Here is a 13,038-nt window from a genome sequence, read left to right on the forward strand (position 1 = left end):
AAAAACTGCAAATGTGAAATGTTTTAAATTTCCAATTAATGTGTTTAATTAGAGGTTAATTAATTAATGAATTAGCACTAATTACAGAAGAAGAAGATAAAAAGGAAGTTAAAAATAATAAAATGTTTTCACAAATCAGAACAACTCTATGATGTGAATTCCACTATTATTTTTTCTTGTATAGAAATTGTGTGTGTGGTGTATGACAAGACAAAGAAGAAAAGCAAAGCTAGAGAGGCCCCAAACCAAAACCATGCCTAAAAAATGGACCTAAAACACATAATTTAGTTGTTGATTGAGCCAGAAGAACTTCTCTTCCTGGGTTCCTTGCATCTCCAAATAATTGCATAAGGGCTGGGGCATATCTGATATGGGATTTTCGGTGAAGGCAAATCGGGGACTCTGCAAAACCAAAACACCAACGAGGGCATCTGGGTTAGACTGTAGAGACATAAAGACCCTTTTTTCTTTTTCAATGGAGAAAACTGCAGGGAGCAGGTGAAACGAAGGTGGGAATCTTACTGTAATCTACTGATTTCGATCATTGAAAAGTCCATGTTTGTTAAGCTGCCTAGCGTTGGTGCCGCTGCAGCTGCCCCTCCTGATTGTTTAATGGCTAGCACTCTGCAATTGAAGAAGTTGCTTGCTAAATTGCTGTGGGCCAAAGCCAACCTATCCACAATGCAGAAGTACAGTGCTTTCAGTCCCTTTTCCAACCTTCACATACTTCAATGTTTTACCAGAAATTGATAATGCAAAATTTCCATGTTAGACTCTTAATGGCAGCCATTAAAATGGTCTTTGTCGTTGACCTTTTCACCATTATTGCTCATAAAATTTCAAATCTCAGATAGGGGCATCAAAATGTTAAGATTCTGATGAACCCACATGGCTTAGGAGACTGTAGCTTCTGCTACAGTCTTGTTTTGAGTGATTCAATCAGACGCCTCAGAATCCTCCATCACTCTGTAACCTTTTTTGGCTATTTCCCCACCAAAGACACGCCATGTGCCGGTGGCTATGGAGTTTCAGTCCACTGAAACTCATAAAACTGACTAAACCCAGTAAGACAATTTACCCTTTTTCTTGAACTTTTTGAAAAAAAATTCAAACTTTATGAAATCAAGAAAAAAGGCATCAATCAGAAGAAACTCTGAAAACTCTGAAATTAATGAACTCACTTGTAAAGAAAGCTCTGTTCATGGAGACCAACAACGAGCGTCGAAGCACCAATTTCTCTCACCATGGAAGCGATTCTGAGGCCATCTTCATCGCCTTCCGAAACAACAATCTCAACTTTTGTCTGCAACAAAATTCTCAAATCCCTTAATTACACCCCGGCCACCGAATCAAACCGAGTTAAAAAAGAACATAAAATTCTGTAATTTACGTTGAAGAAGTACTTGTTGCAAATTTCTTTGAAGGAGAGCGCCAACTGGAACCCTTCCAAGCGGAGCAGCCGAAGCTTCTTCTTGTTTCTTGTTTTCATCGAAGGGAACACGTGGAGGAGAGTGATGACATCGCCATAGCGGAGAAGATTATGGAGAGCCCATAATAAAGCGGTTCTTGCGACCTCTAAATCTTCAACCACCACAACTATTTTCTTGGCGTCCATTGATTCTTTGACTTGATTACTGATAACTGATTACTGCTTGTAGAATATGAATCTCAGTTTAAAGGTGGAGATGGGGTTGTGGCAAAAAGTTCATTTTCGTTATGAGTTGTCTTTATCTCGCTCTTAACTTTTCAATGAGTTTGTTTTCCGTCAAGAATGAATCAAGAGCGTCTGCATCTTCTTCCTAATCTGGATAAAAATGGCGTGGAAGTTCTGAGTTGGCCTGTCTCCGCAGGTTAAAACCAATGGTGGTCCACGAGATTTAGTTAAAGTCCCCTAGATCCAGTAAACTCTGAAAACAACATTTACGTCCTTATATTTGAATCTCTATTTTTGTTTTTAAATATGGAAAATATCCCTAATTGGTCTTATTCTAATGATATTTGTTTAATTTTTTTGTGCTTCTCTTGATACTCTTCTTCCGGTTTTATTTTTTTTATTGTAAAATTATAGTTGATGAGAATTTTGTATAAATTATCATAAAAACGATAAAAATATAATAAAAGACTCGATATTTATTGTTGTATAATATGAGTTACACAAAAATAAGATAAATGAGATCTTAAAGATTAATAAAACTAATAGAATATTAAAATTTCTAAAGTAAAGTTTGGATTCGAAATTCTGTCATACTTAATATAGTGGTTTTGAAAAATATATTTATAAAATAAAACGTACAAATCTAAACCTCCCACATAAGGCTCAAAAGAAGAAGTTATATTAAAATACAAAAAATTTAGAAGTTCTAATTTAAATATAATTATAAGAATTTATTTTTATTTATACTATGCTAATTGAGAAAAGGGAGTTATAATTTAAATAGAGCTCACAAAAAAATATCGATTGAAACAGATGTTAACTCACAAGACAGAAAGGGTTGAAGTGTTAATTTTGGATTCTACTGGATCTTACGGTGATTAGACCAAACCTTAGGACCAAAATAAGCTCGTCAAAATCAAAATGGGAATAAATATGTCACAACTGTCGATTGTTATTATTGTTAAATATCAATCCAAAAATAAATTGATTTTTAATGTTTGTTTTCTTCGGAATTTGCATGAATTATATAATAATAATTTTTTAATTCAACCTGCACTTAATCGAATATAAAATATTATTTGATTAATAGAAAAATTAGGTGATAGTTGATCGTAAAAAATTCATGAACGAGAAATAAATAAATTTAAAAATAATATTTTAATCAAATAATAAAGAATAAACTATGCTTTTAAAAACGTATATTCTTATAATATTAACTTTTTCCCTATTTGCCTTTCTCAAATATTGAATAATTATATAATTAAAAGTAGATATACCAAATATTGAATATTGAATTTTATTTGATCAAGAAACTGAATTTTTTAGACCAAACAATTGAGCCTTCAGCTTGCACAACACAAACAATTTAGTTGTCACATATTAAATAGTGAATGGTCCAAACATGGCACTTGTTTTGTTCAATAAATTATAAATGGTACACGTATAAATCATTTTCATGTCCAACCCAAATTAGAATATTGTTTCCTATATTTGCAATATGAACCCAATTTAAATTATTAATTAATTAATGTTTTTAAAATAATTATTGTGGTCAACTATTTGTCTATTGTCACATCTCCCTAGCTAGAAATTATTGATTAATAATTATTATCGGATATTTGAAATATGAAATTTGAAATTCTGATACAATTAAAATTATATAATCCTACAAAATCAAAATATTTTTTTATTTAAGTAATAAATTATTTTCCCCTGTTTATATTTTGAATTTCAATTATAATTTAAGACCAAGATATATATGATATATAAATAGAGCAATACAACTATACGTAGTAGAGTACTATTTTGCAAGAATGTTCCTATAAACTAAGCAAGTAATATGCAGGCATATGGCGCGTCATGAACTCACAGTATAATGAGCCACGTGTACGGTTCTTAAAAAAGTAATAATGAATCAGTGGCCGTCGACTGATTTTATTTGGTGATGACGAGGAAGTGGTTGCATGGTGGCGTCAGTTTTTTTCGTTCCATTTGTTTGTCGTTTTAAATTATTCTTTCATGTACACACGCAGTCCACTCATATCTATGCCGTCCACGTCATCATTATAATGTTTGGGACCCATCTCGACCTTAACGGCCGTGGTTTGTTTAAAAAAATTTAAAATATTCAAGTTTTATTATATTCCTTCCGTGAATTTAAAATTCGATCATTCTCCCTTTATATAAGATTTAAAAAATTTTTTTTTTTTTTCTTAGAGTTTATAGTTTTTTTGGCTGTTACTCCTCTAATGATAGGAGTCAGCCAATCTTCATGCTAGTACTCTTCCCACTTTTAGATGGTGATGAATCGTTAATGTAAAGATAAAATAGATCTGTGTATTACATAAATTTATTTCTTTTAGACCCATAAATTAGCTAAAAAAAAATTTTATTTTTTCTTTTGATCAATCTGTATGTTAGTCAATGCACAAATTGATCGAAAGAAATAGATATATACGATACACAAATCTATTTTGTCTTCACATTGATAAATCATTGGAATCATTGGTCCATCTCCGATTGATCAATAATTTGTCGTTGTCCAGGAGAGAAGAGTGTTGGTATGAAAGTTGGCCGACTCTAGTCACCAAAGGAACAATAAGAACGCAAAACAATAAACCCTATGGGGGAAATGTTTATTTTTTAAATCTTAGTTGGAGAAAAAATAATAGTTTTTAAACTCATAGGAGAAAATGTGATAAAATTTTAATTTTTTAAAATTTTTTATTAAATAACATATTTACCTTTAACTCTAATTGAAATTTTTAATATAAATTTGTTCATAAATAAATGTTTAAATTTTTTTAAATTGACAGACAAGACTTTGAAATTATATCAAACCTTGGGAGGAAACAAGTCTTTTGGCCTAAATGAAAATTGGGTAATAAAATGGGGAACATAGTAAAAACGTGAGAGCAATGTTTGGATAAAGTGTTATATTGAACCGACCGCATTATATTGCATGTCTAATGTGGTGTTGTAGTAATTTCAACTATGATATGACATGAGATTATATTTTAAATTTCAGAAATAATTTTTTATTTAATTAAAACCTGATTAAAATCCCATTTTAGTTTGAATACAATTTCTATTTCTTGATATTGCCATAGTTATGACAGGCCTTCAAAATAAAGCATGAGTTCAGCTGAAGGAGAAGAAAGATGTTCACCTAAATTGTTGAGGTAGCATCTTCATCCAAACCTCATGACTTAGAAGATAAGCTTTTTATATATATACACACAAAGCTGCCTTGGCCATCTATCTTATTTTTAGTAATAACAATTGATGAAGGCAAAATAACAGAATGTAAATTTTGCATTTGAAGAATGATGGAAGTAGAGAAAAGGTAATAAATTTTAGGGAATTAATTAGAATAACTTAATTTTATTGGAGCTAAATGATATGTCCATATAGTCCATAGAGTGTTGACTAATATTCTTTAACCCCAACAAAATTAAATTATTTTAATTAATTTCTCTAAATTTTACTTGTTTTATTTCTCATACTTTTAATCACGATAAAATGTGAATATAATTTCGAATATATATGATAAAATAATTTTGAATTAAAAATAAAATAATATCTAATTACATAATAATATATTATTTATGTATTTTATTATGTATTAAAAATTGTATATATATACCATTATTGTTTTTAATATTGATTTCTGTGATGAAATTATGGACCAAATTTATGGTCCAAATCCAAATTCAGAACCTTGATTTCGTATCAGGAAATGGCCCACAAGAACTCTTGAGATTGGTGGTGTAAAACCGGACCCATAAATGAGACATTTTCAAGTACATGGATGGATTTGCTTTGTATCTTATCCTGAAAATCTCTTCCTCTGGAAAATGGGAGAAACAACAGCATCCTTATTTGAACCAAATTACCATTCTTCAAGGCCAGGAAGAATCCAACCCAGAGAAGCAATTTTCTCATAAAAATGTTAAAAAGCCAGAAAGTCTTGCCTTCTTCCCCACAAATCCTTCCTCCAATACCATCATCAGTCACTCAAGTCCAGAATTTTCCCACTCCCCCAACTCTTCCCGGTCTTAAACATAACTGCAAATTGTCACGCCGGGAACTTGCAATTTCCGGCAATTCATCATTGCTTCTTCTTCTGGGTACTCAGATTCTGGAACCATATTTCAACCTGTCTAAGGTGCAAGCTGAAGAAGAGAATTTGAATGATACTAGTCTTGACTGTACTAGCAAGGTTGCAACCAAGAAAGCTTTTCTTGATATATCCATTGATGGAGAGCCTGTTGGTCGCATTGTTGTTGGGTTATATGGAGAAAATGCACCAGCTGGAGCTGCAAGGTTTAGTAGTCTTGTCAGTGGAGCTGCAGGTATTAGCTACAGAAGAAAAGAGTTTATCAAAATCATGCCAAATTATGTGCAGCATGGCGGTGTAAGATCATATGGAGTGGATGCTGAACTTGCACAGAAAACAGGAAGCAATCTGGCAATTGATAATCTCATAAAAGAATGGGAGAGAGACAACGTCAAGTGTCCTGGGACTAAGAACTTGGCTGGAACTGTCAGCATTATCGTCAGAGATCCTTTGAAGCCGCCTCCAAAGCTTAAGTTGGTTGCCCGGCAAGGCAAGCTGAAGATTGATCAAGAGGAGGTTGGTAAGGACCCCAATGGGACAGAGTTTGTTATTTCCACAGAGGATTCCCCGGAGCTGGACGCCTCAGCTCTGGTCATCGGAAGAGTCTTGGAAGGAATGGAGGTCGTGGAGAAGATTGGGCAAGTTAAGACTGTGCAAGAGAATACTGGTTCTCCGTATTTCAGGTAAGCTTTTCAATCCTGGGTATTTCTTGAACTCTTAATTTTCTTCCTAGTAACCAAAAAATAAAGCAGATTATAGAGAGCATTATATTAACTCAACTCATTGAAAAATTAGAAACAGATGTTTGACTTGTGCAGAAACATGACTCTTTCAGGGATTTAGAAAGCATTTTCTCGAAAATATAATACAATTTAAAATTGTCAAATACAATATCAATCCAGGTCATAACAAGAACTGATTCATAAAGGAACTACTAGGGAAACAAGTTTCCATAATCCAAGCTAAGGGTACTTATTTTTCAGCTTTTCAGTCAGCTATTCCTTTATTCATACTTCAATACTGTTAATACTCACAATTGTAGAGGAAATATAATCACCTGTTGTCTGCTGAGCAGGGTTGCAAAGCTAATAGGAGACAAAAGGGCTGTTGTGGCAGAAAGAGGCTTCAACCGCCCGTACTCAAAGGTGATCATCACAAATTGTGGCTTGATGGCATAACGACAATTTGATACTCTTGTCTTGTTCTTGCAGTTCTGTACTATGAGAGAACAATTTCATGCGAAGAACAAGTAATATTGCAATTGTCAAAAAAACTTGTTATAATATTTTACAACATAGTGTAGGACAAGGTGAAAAAAATCAAAACTCATAATCATATTGTCATAAACAGGAACTATTGTGCCAAAACTTCTTTCTTGCAACATTAGACACAAAACCTTACAGGTTTCAATTGAGATACACAGAAATTAATCCTTACAGACATCCGAACCTACCAGATAAGAGCAGACAGGAGTCTCATCCCTGGCATATTTGGAAACTCGTTAAGTTCCATAAACACTGACGAATTGGTGCATACTTCAGCTTGTTTAATGCCTGGGCTTCAATCTTTTCGTGACCGGAGACAAGAAAAGCTTTCTAACTGAGGTGATGGGATCATCCACCTGTTAATAATTATATAGCAAGATATAAATCCTTTCTAGATGAAAGTACTAAGGAAACTAATGGACCATCACTGTGTACTATATACACATACAAATTCAGATCAACTTAGTATTAAGCTCAGACCAATTTGCAGGTTCAATGTTCTATGAATTATTATTTACTGAGTTTTATAATTGTGCTGCCCACTGTTAATATCAAATGTCTTTAAACCAAGGCTTGATGGTAGAACATATGGATATACCTTAATCACAGAGGTAGATGGAGGAGAATTTGCCAGTGATGGATGAGAGTGCTCTTTCAGATGACAAAAAGCAGATAGTGTTATTTGCCATCTGGGTGATCCACTACCTGTTGAAAAAATCCAGGGCAAAAAAGCCTGTGCCACCTAATTGGATCAAATTTCACCCCATTATCTTCTAAAAGTTGCTTAGGACCCTTTCCTGGAAGACAGGAGCATGATTAATTTAAACTGTTATAATCAAATAACAAATCTTATGAGAACCAGAAAAACGAGAAAAAAAAAAAGCAGGAGAAAATTAGCCGCAAAATGCTAAAATGCATAGACCAAACTGACATCTATCAAAGAAGGCATTATCCACAGTTCAGTAGCGGCTGGAAGATAGGAGCACTATTAATTGATTTAAACTGTTATAATTGGCATACGTAACACAGAAAGTAACAATTGCTTGTTAGAATTCATTAAGCACTCAAAACATGAGGAATATTTTTATTTCATTTTTGTTTTTTACATAAAAAAGTAATGTGTTTTACTTCTGAAATAAACTGCAGTTTTTGAAGATGAACAGTGGATCTTAATGGCCCATTGGATTTTCTAACCATATCATTCATCTTCTCGATACCATGAGTAAACTAGTGCCAATACCTTGTTTGACTTATTCTTCAAGGCACAAATATGAGACCTGTTAAAATTCTTCCAACTAGTGTCAGACATAGCTTATGGATAGCCAAAGAAACCAGCTAACAAAATCTAAAGCAACATTTGTAAATTAAATTATCCCCACACAAGTAAATTTATCCCACTAACAGTAATGAATGAAAGTAAGGGTCAGGGGTAGTTTTTGGTGATTTTGAACATAGAGTTATTCCGTTTGATGATGGTTGAAGATATAGGGATAGTTTTTGACAATTGTCCATTGGAAATCAGTAGAATTGTCATTGACTGCAATAATGAGCATGACACAGTGTAAAAAGGAATCAGAATAGAGAACCTATAGGCTTCAGGTTGGGGAAATGGAATCTTGATCAACCATTGAAAACATACATAAACTCTATATGTATAAGGAGGGAACAACAAGGCAAGATGTATTGAAGCTTATATGCCAGTGATAACAATATTTGAAGTAAGCAAATGATCATATCAGCAACCCAGAATTCACAAACCATTCAAGCAAACAAGTTTCAAACCTGATAATATAAGTTAGGAGATATGTTTTCAGAGTCACAACCAAGGCAATCTATTTGAGAAGCCTTCACAGATCCATCACCACATTCCAGCATTAACAACTGCTTAAGAAATTCTTCTAACTTAGGGCTCCTCATGCACTCAATGGCCAAAGATAAAGTTACTGGAAGAGATAACAATTGTAAGAGTGCAGAAGAACGTTCTTGAAACTTGTCAACTAAAACTGGAGGCGGTATAGGAGGAAATAGCACCAATGCTTCATCGCAGATATTGTTAATCCAGGGCAGAGAAATTTGTGTTCATTGTCTAACTTTAAGCTAAATACCAAGGCTACCTTCTCAACTGAGAGAACACAGGAAAGAGTTATATTGAGATAAAAACATTTAGAATACTGATTTAACATTGTCTGATGAAGTGAAAATAATAACATGCCTTGCTGCTGTGTCCAAGATGATGGAGCAGAAAAAAGGTGACAAGCTCCACAAGATTCACAAGCTATGATATCTGTTTCCACATTGACCCAACCTCTGTTTCCACATTGACCCAACCTCTCCTTGCACAATTTACAGCACTTACAGCCTAAAAACAACAGGAAAAGAGCATGTAGACATGTTATTAGATAAAACCAAGAGAATTTATTTTCCCTTCTTTCTAAGAGGACTAAAACCTTAAACAATATTTCTCCAACCTTAGGCTTGGCAAACCATGTCATAGACTTAAAGGTGGCAAGCCTCCTCATAAGATCTCCTCGGTCCCATGGTCCACACAGAGGAGCTTGAGATGACCCAGCTGAAGACAAAGACTGTTTGTGTTTCTCTACAGTGTATACGCTGGTTTTAGGTTGCACTAGAGCTAATGCAGATTCTGGATTCAATCGCTTTGAGCCTACTGCCACTTCAACTGCTGAAAAAACTAGTATTTATAAACAAAACCATAAAAAAATTGTTAATTTTACACTCTGTATTCTACAAACACAAAGATCGCACTGCCATACAGGCTGGTAAAATTCTCAATATAACAAAGTGTTCTCATTCATATTCAGCTACAACTTTGATATTTAATATTAATAGATTTATAATACTTCAAGTAATACATATTTACCAGACTTGACATCTAACATCCCCAAACATTAAACCTAAAACTTAAATTGAACAGACAAAGCAATTAAAAGAAAATAATTTTCAAATTCTAAAAGGTTATACTATCAATATTTTCAATCACTGTCAATAAAACGAAACATTATAGAAATATTTAGCTCGACTAAGCACAAATTCTTGTTTTCATTTCGTTTTTCTATTTGTTTCTTCTGTTTCCCCGGTAATCAGAAGCTGAAAGTAAAAACACAAAGATTAACCAAAAAAGAAAAGAGAAGAAAAGAAAGAGAACCTGGAGGAGCTTGGTGTGGACTTAGGAGGTTGAAAGAGCTTATCCATGATCGAGTGGAACCTTTTTTATGAACCCCCCGCCATTGTGTTTGCATTGCAAGAGAATCTGTCCTTCCTTTGGCTTCCAATCTCAAAGTATTACCAACTTAAAACGACAACGTTATTTGCTGGCTGTGTGTTGTGTCGTCTCGTCTCTGTAGACCGTAGTGGGTCAAACTTCAGAGCATAAATCCCAGGTACATCCGGGTCGCCCCGAGTTTCACTTAATTGGGTTTGATGGCAAGAACCTAGTTGTATTTGCAAGGGCCAGCCCAATCATTCATCCTTAAGGTGCGTTTGGTTGACGGTAAGATAGAGTACCTTGGTAATCTATCTTTTATTCCCTTGTTTGGTTCTTCAGTAATAAAAGATTACAGTAATCTTCTATTACCAATGCTGACGTGGCAGGTAATATAGATGGTAATCTGATTACCACCTTCACCTTAGGTATTTAAAGATTACTGGAGTAATCTTAAGTTTATTATAGAAAAATTATTATTTATTAATTTTTTGAGATAAAAATAAATTTATTTTTAATTAATATGACAAATAATATAAAAAATATTTAAAAATAATTATATTCAAGCGCATTTAAATAAAATAATTTACTAGTAATCTTTTATTACCTTTAACTAAACAAAATAATTCTTTATACCTATCAAATTTTATCAAACATAGTAATCATTTATACCCAGTAATCTTCTAAGTAATCTATTTTCAAGGTAATCTTTCTATTTTAGTAATCAAACATTACCCAAACCAAACGCCCCCTTAATCTGTTTATTAAATTAAGGAAAGACATCCCTTTAAATGATAATCCTTCCAGAGACTTTCAGGAATGAATTGCTTGACTTTAAATTTTAAGGCCGGTTTAAATAAATCAAATTCGAATTAAATATTGAGTTTTATATAAATGATTAAGTTATAATCTATTCAAATATTTGAATTTAATTTAATTTAATTTAATTTGAATCAAATTTAAGGTTAATTTATTTTCAAGCATCAACTTATTAATATCGGAACTAATCTTTAACCGATTCTTTTATATTTGAATCGATTTTAAATTATACTTTATTCGAGCTCAACTCTAATTGAATCTAACCCAAATAAGTATATCATAAGACAACACACCATAGAAAAATATTAAGGTAAAGTATACTAAAATTCTAATTTTAAAGTTTGTATCTTTGAAATAATGCTTTATGTTGACTATGTAATAATGTGAAATTATTATAATAGAGGGAGGGATTATTTTTTTCTTATTGATATTTAATGTTTCTAAAAAAATGTTATTAAAATTATTATAAAGTGTGAATAACCCTAATAGAAGTTGCAAATTACATTTATTGACAATACCAAACACATTGTTGCCTTTCTTTGTAATGTTACAATATATTTATTATAAGTTATAAATGAACATCGAGAACTTTGACCTAGCGAAGAAAATCATTTAATCACATGATGATATATTATCTGTTTGAAAACTTCATCATCCAGACAAAACATCTTCCAAATCTCATTGACATAATATAAGGAAGATATATTTATGAATAGTTAGAGATATTCAAAATTGAATATATATATCATTACTCAAACAGATAATCTTTTCGTTAGAAAGCTGATCAAGAAAAAGCTTGCACAACACAAGCTAGGAAGCACGAAAACTTACCCCATGGTGCGTTTTTGCTTTTCAGAAACATGTCTTTCAAAAACCCCCTGAAATTTGTAAGAAACATTTTGGGCCATTTTAGAAATATAAAAAAAATAAAACATGTTTTAGGAAAAGAAACACACATATTTTTCTTTTTTTTTTTAATTGATAAAAAGTCTGATTTCAGGTATTACTCTCTTTTGCCATTTCCACCTTAACTTTGATTTAGTATCTTAAAAACACCCTATATTTTTTATATTTTTTGTTTTCCACCCTATATTTTTAAAAAATATATTTCAATCTTTCTGCATTTTTGTATTTCCATTTCCATTTCTGTTTTCGTGCTATATAGAGCACAAGAACTTTTATATTAATTTGTCCCGGCATTGCATGCAGCCACAGATGAGAAGAAGGAAGATGGGAAAATGTTTGTGTATACCTGCAATTAACTAGAATAGTCCTTATTTGGTTTTAAAGATAAACAACATTAAACTTCAGTAACGAGAATCGCTAAAACCCTAACCCTAATCCAAAATTAAATCCTAGGTTCAATTATATTGATAGACTAACAGTAATAAGATCCTTCACCAACAACAAGAGCACATGCATTTAACTAGCTTTCAAGGCAGCTGCACTGCGCAGAGCTATATAGATAAGTTCGATATGGCGACCCATTTAATTTGAAAGCTTCTCTTCTTCGATCGGCTTCTTTTCATTGCTGTAATTATTGCTAGCTGGCCTTTTTCGCCTCGAGAAGTGGCTGCCAGTGCTTCTCTTTAAGCGCTTTGTAGATTTTGCTTTTCTAAAAACTATCTACTTCGTTTTCTTTCTTCTTTTTAGTTCAGTTATGTTCTTAGAAGTTCGTTTCTCTTACTTCATTTGAGTCTCACTCTCTCTCTTTTTTCTGTCTCTCCATTGGCTGGAGATTATAAACACGATCATCATTTCTTCTTCTAGGAGGACTTAAGTTTGTCAGCTAAGAAAGGCCATAATGAAGAATTCATTTCTGGCAATTTTTCTTGTATTCCCTTTTGTTGGGTGGTTTGTAAGTTTATGTGGAGGGCCAGGAAGATCAAGATGTAGCAGCAATGGAGACAAAAGAGCAAGAGGCTCTTTATTTAGCAATTCAGGGATTTATGGAGAA

The 13,038-nt window shown here is 32.8% G+C and overlaps 3 protein-coding genes across 3 annotated transcripts; 1 reads left to right on the forward strand and 2 right to left on the reverse strand.

Annotated features, from left to right (window-relative positions):
- Positions 1-149: 149 nt before the first annotated feature.
- Positions 150-1,804, reverse strand: LOC123195929. Its single transcript, XM_044609792.1, has 4 exons — positions 1,391-1,804; positions 1,182-1,303; positions 523-672; positions 150-402 (listed from the first exon to the last, which is right to left on the reverse strand). The coding sequence occupies exons 1-4, from the start codon at positions 1,613-1,615 to the stop codon at positions 285-287; spliced, it is 615 nt and encodes a 204-aa protein (XP_044465727.1). The 5' UTR covers positions 1,616-1,804; the 3' UTR covers positions 150-284.
- A 3,607-nt stretch (positions 1,805-5,411) lies between these two features.
- Positions 5,412-7,059, forward strand: LOC123196728 (peptidyl-prolyl cis-trans isomerase CYP26-2, chloroplastic). The gene is made up of 2 exons (XM_044610826.1): positions 5,412-6,457; positions 6,850-7,059. The coding sequence occupies exons 1-2, from the start codon at positions 5,604-5,606 to the stop codon at positions 6,950-6,952; spliced, it is 957 nt and encodes a 318-aa protein (XP_044466761.1). The 5' UTR covers positions 5,412-5,603; the 3' UTR covers positions 6,953-7,059.
- LOC123196729 (nuclear-interacting partner of ALK-like) lies at positions 6,831-10,404 on the reverse strand. Its single transcript, XM_044610827.1, is given in 9 exon segments — positions 6,831-6,987; positions 7,228-7,395; positions 7,638-7,836; positions 8,822-9,102; positions 9,105-9,161; positions 9,252-9,348; positions 9,351-9,398; positions 9,508-9,731; positions 10,206-10,404. Coding segments are annotated over 7 exon segments (825 nt in total). The 5' UTR covers positions 10,300-10,404; the 3' UTR covers positions 6,831-6,987; positions 7,228-7,395; positions 7,638-7,812.
- Between the last annotated feature and the right edge of the window lie 2,634 nt (positions 10,405-13,038).

This window comes from Mangifera indica, chromosome 14 (genome assembly GCF_011075055.1).
Source record: "Mangifera indica cultivar Alphonso chromosome 14, CATAS_Mindica_2.1, whole genome shotgun sequence".
Taxonomy (NCBI): Eukaryota; Viridiplantae; Streptophyta; class Magnoliopsida; order Sapindales; family Anacardiaceae; genus Mangifera; species Mangifera indica.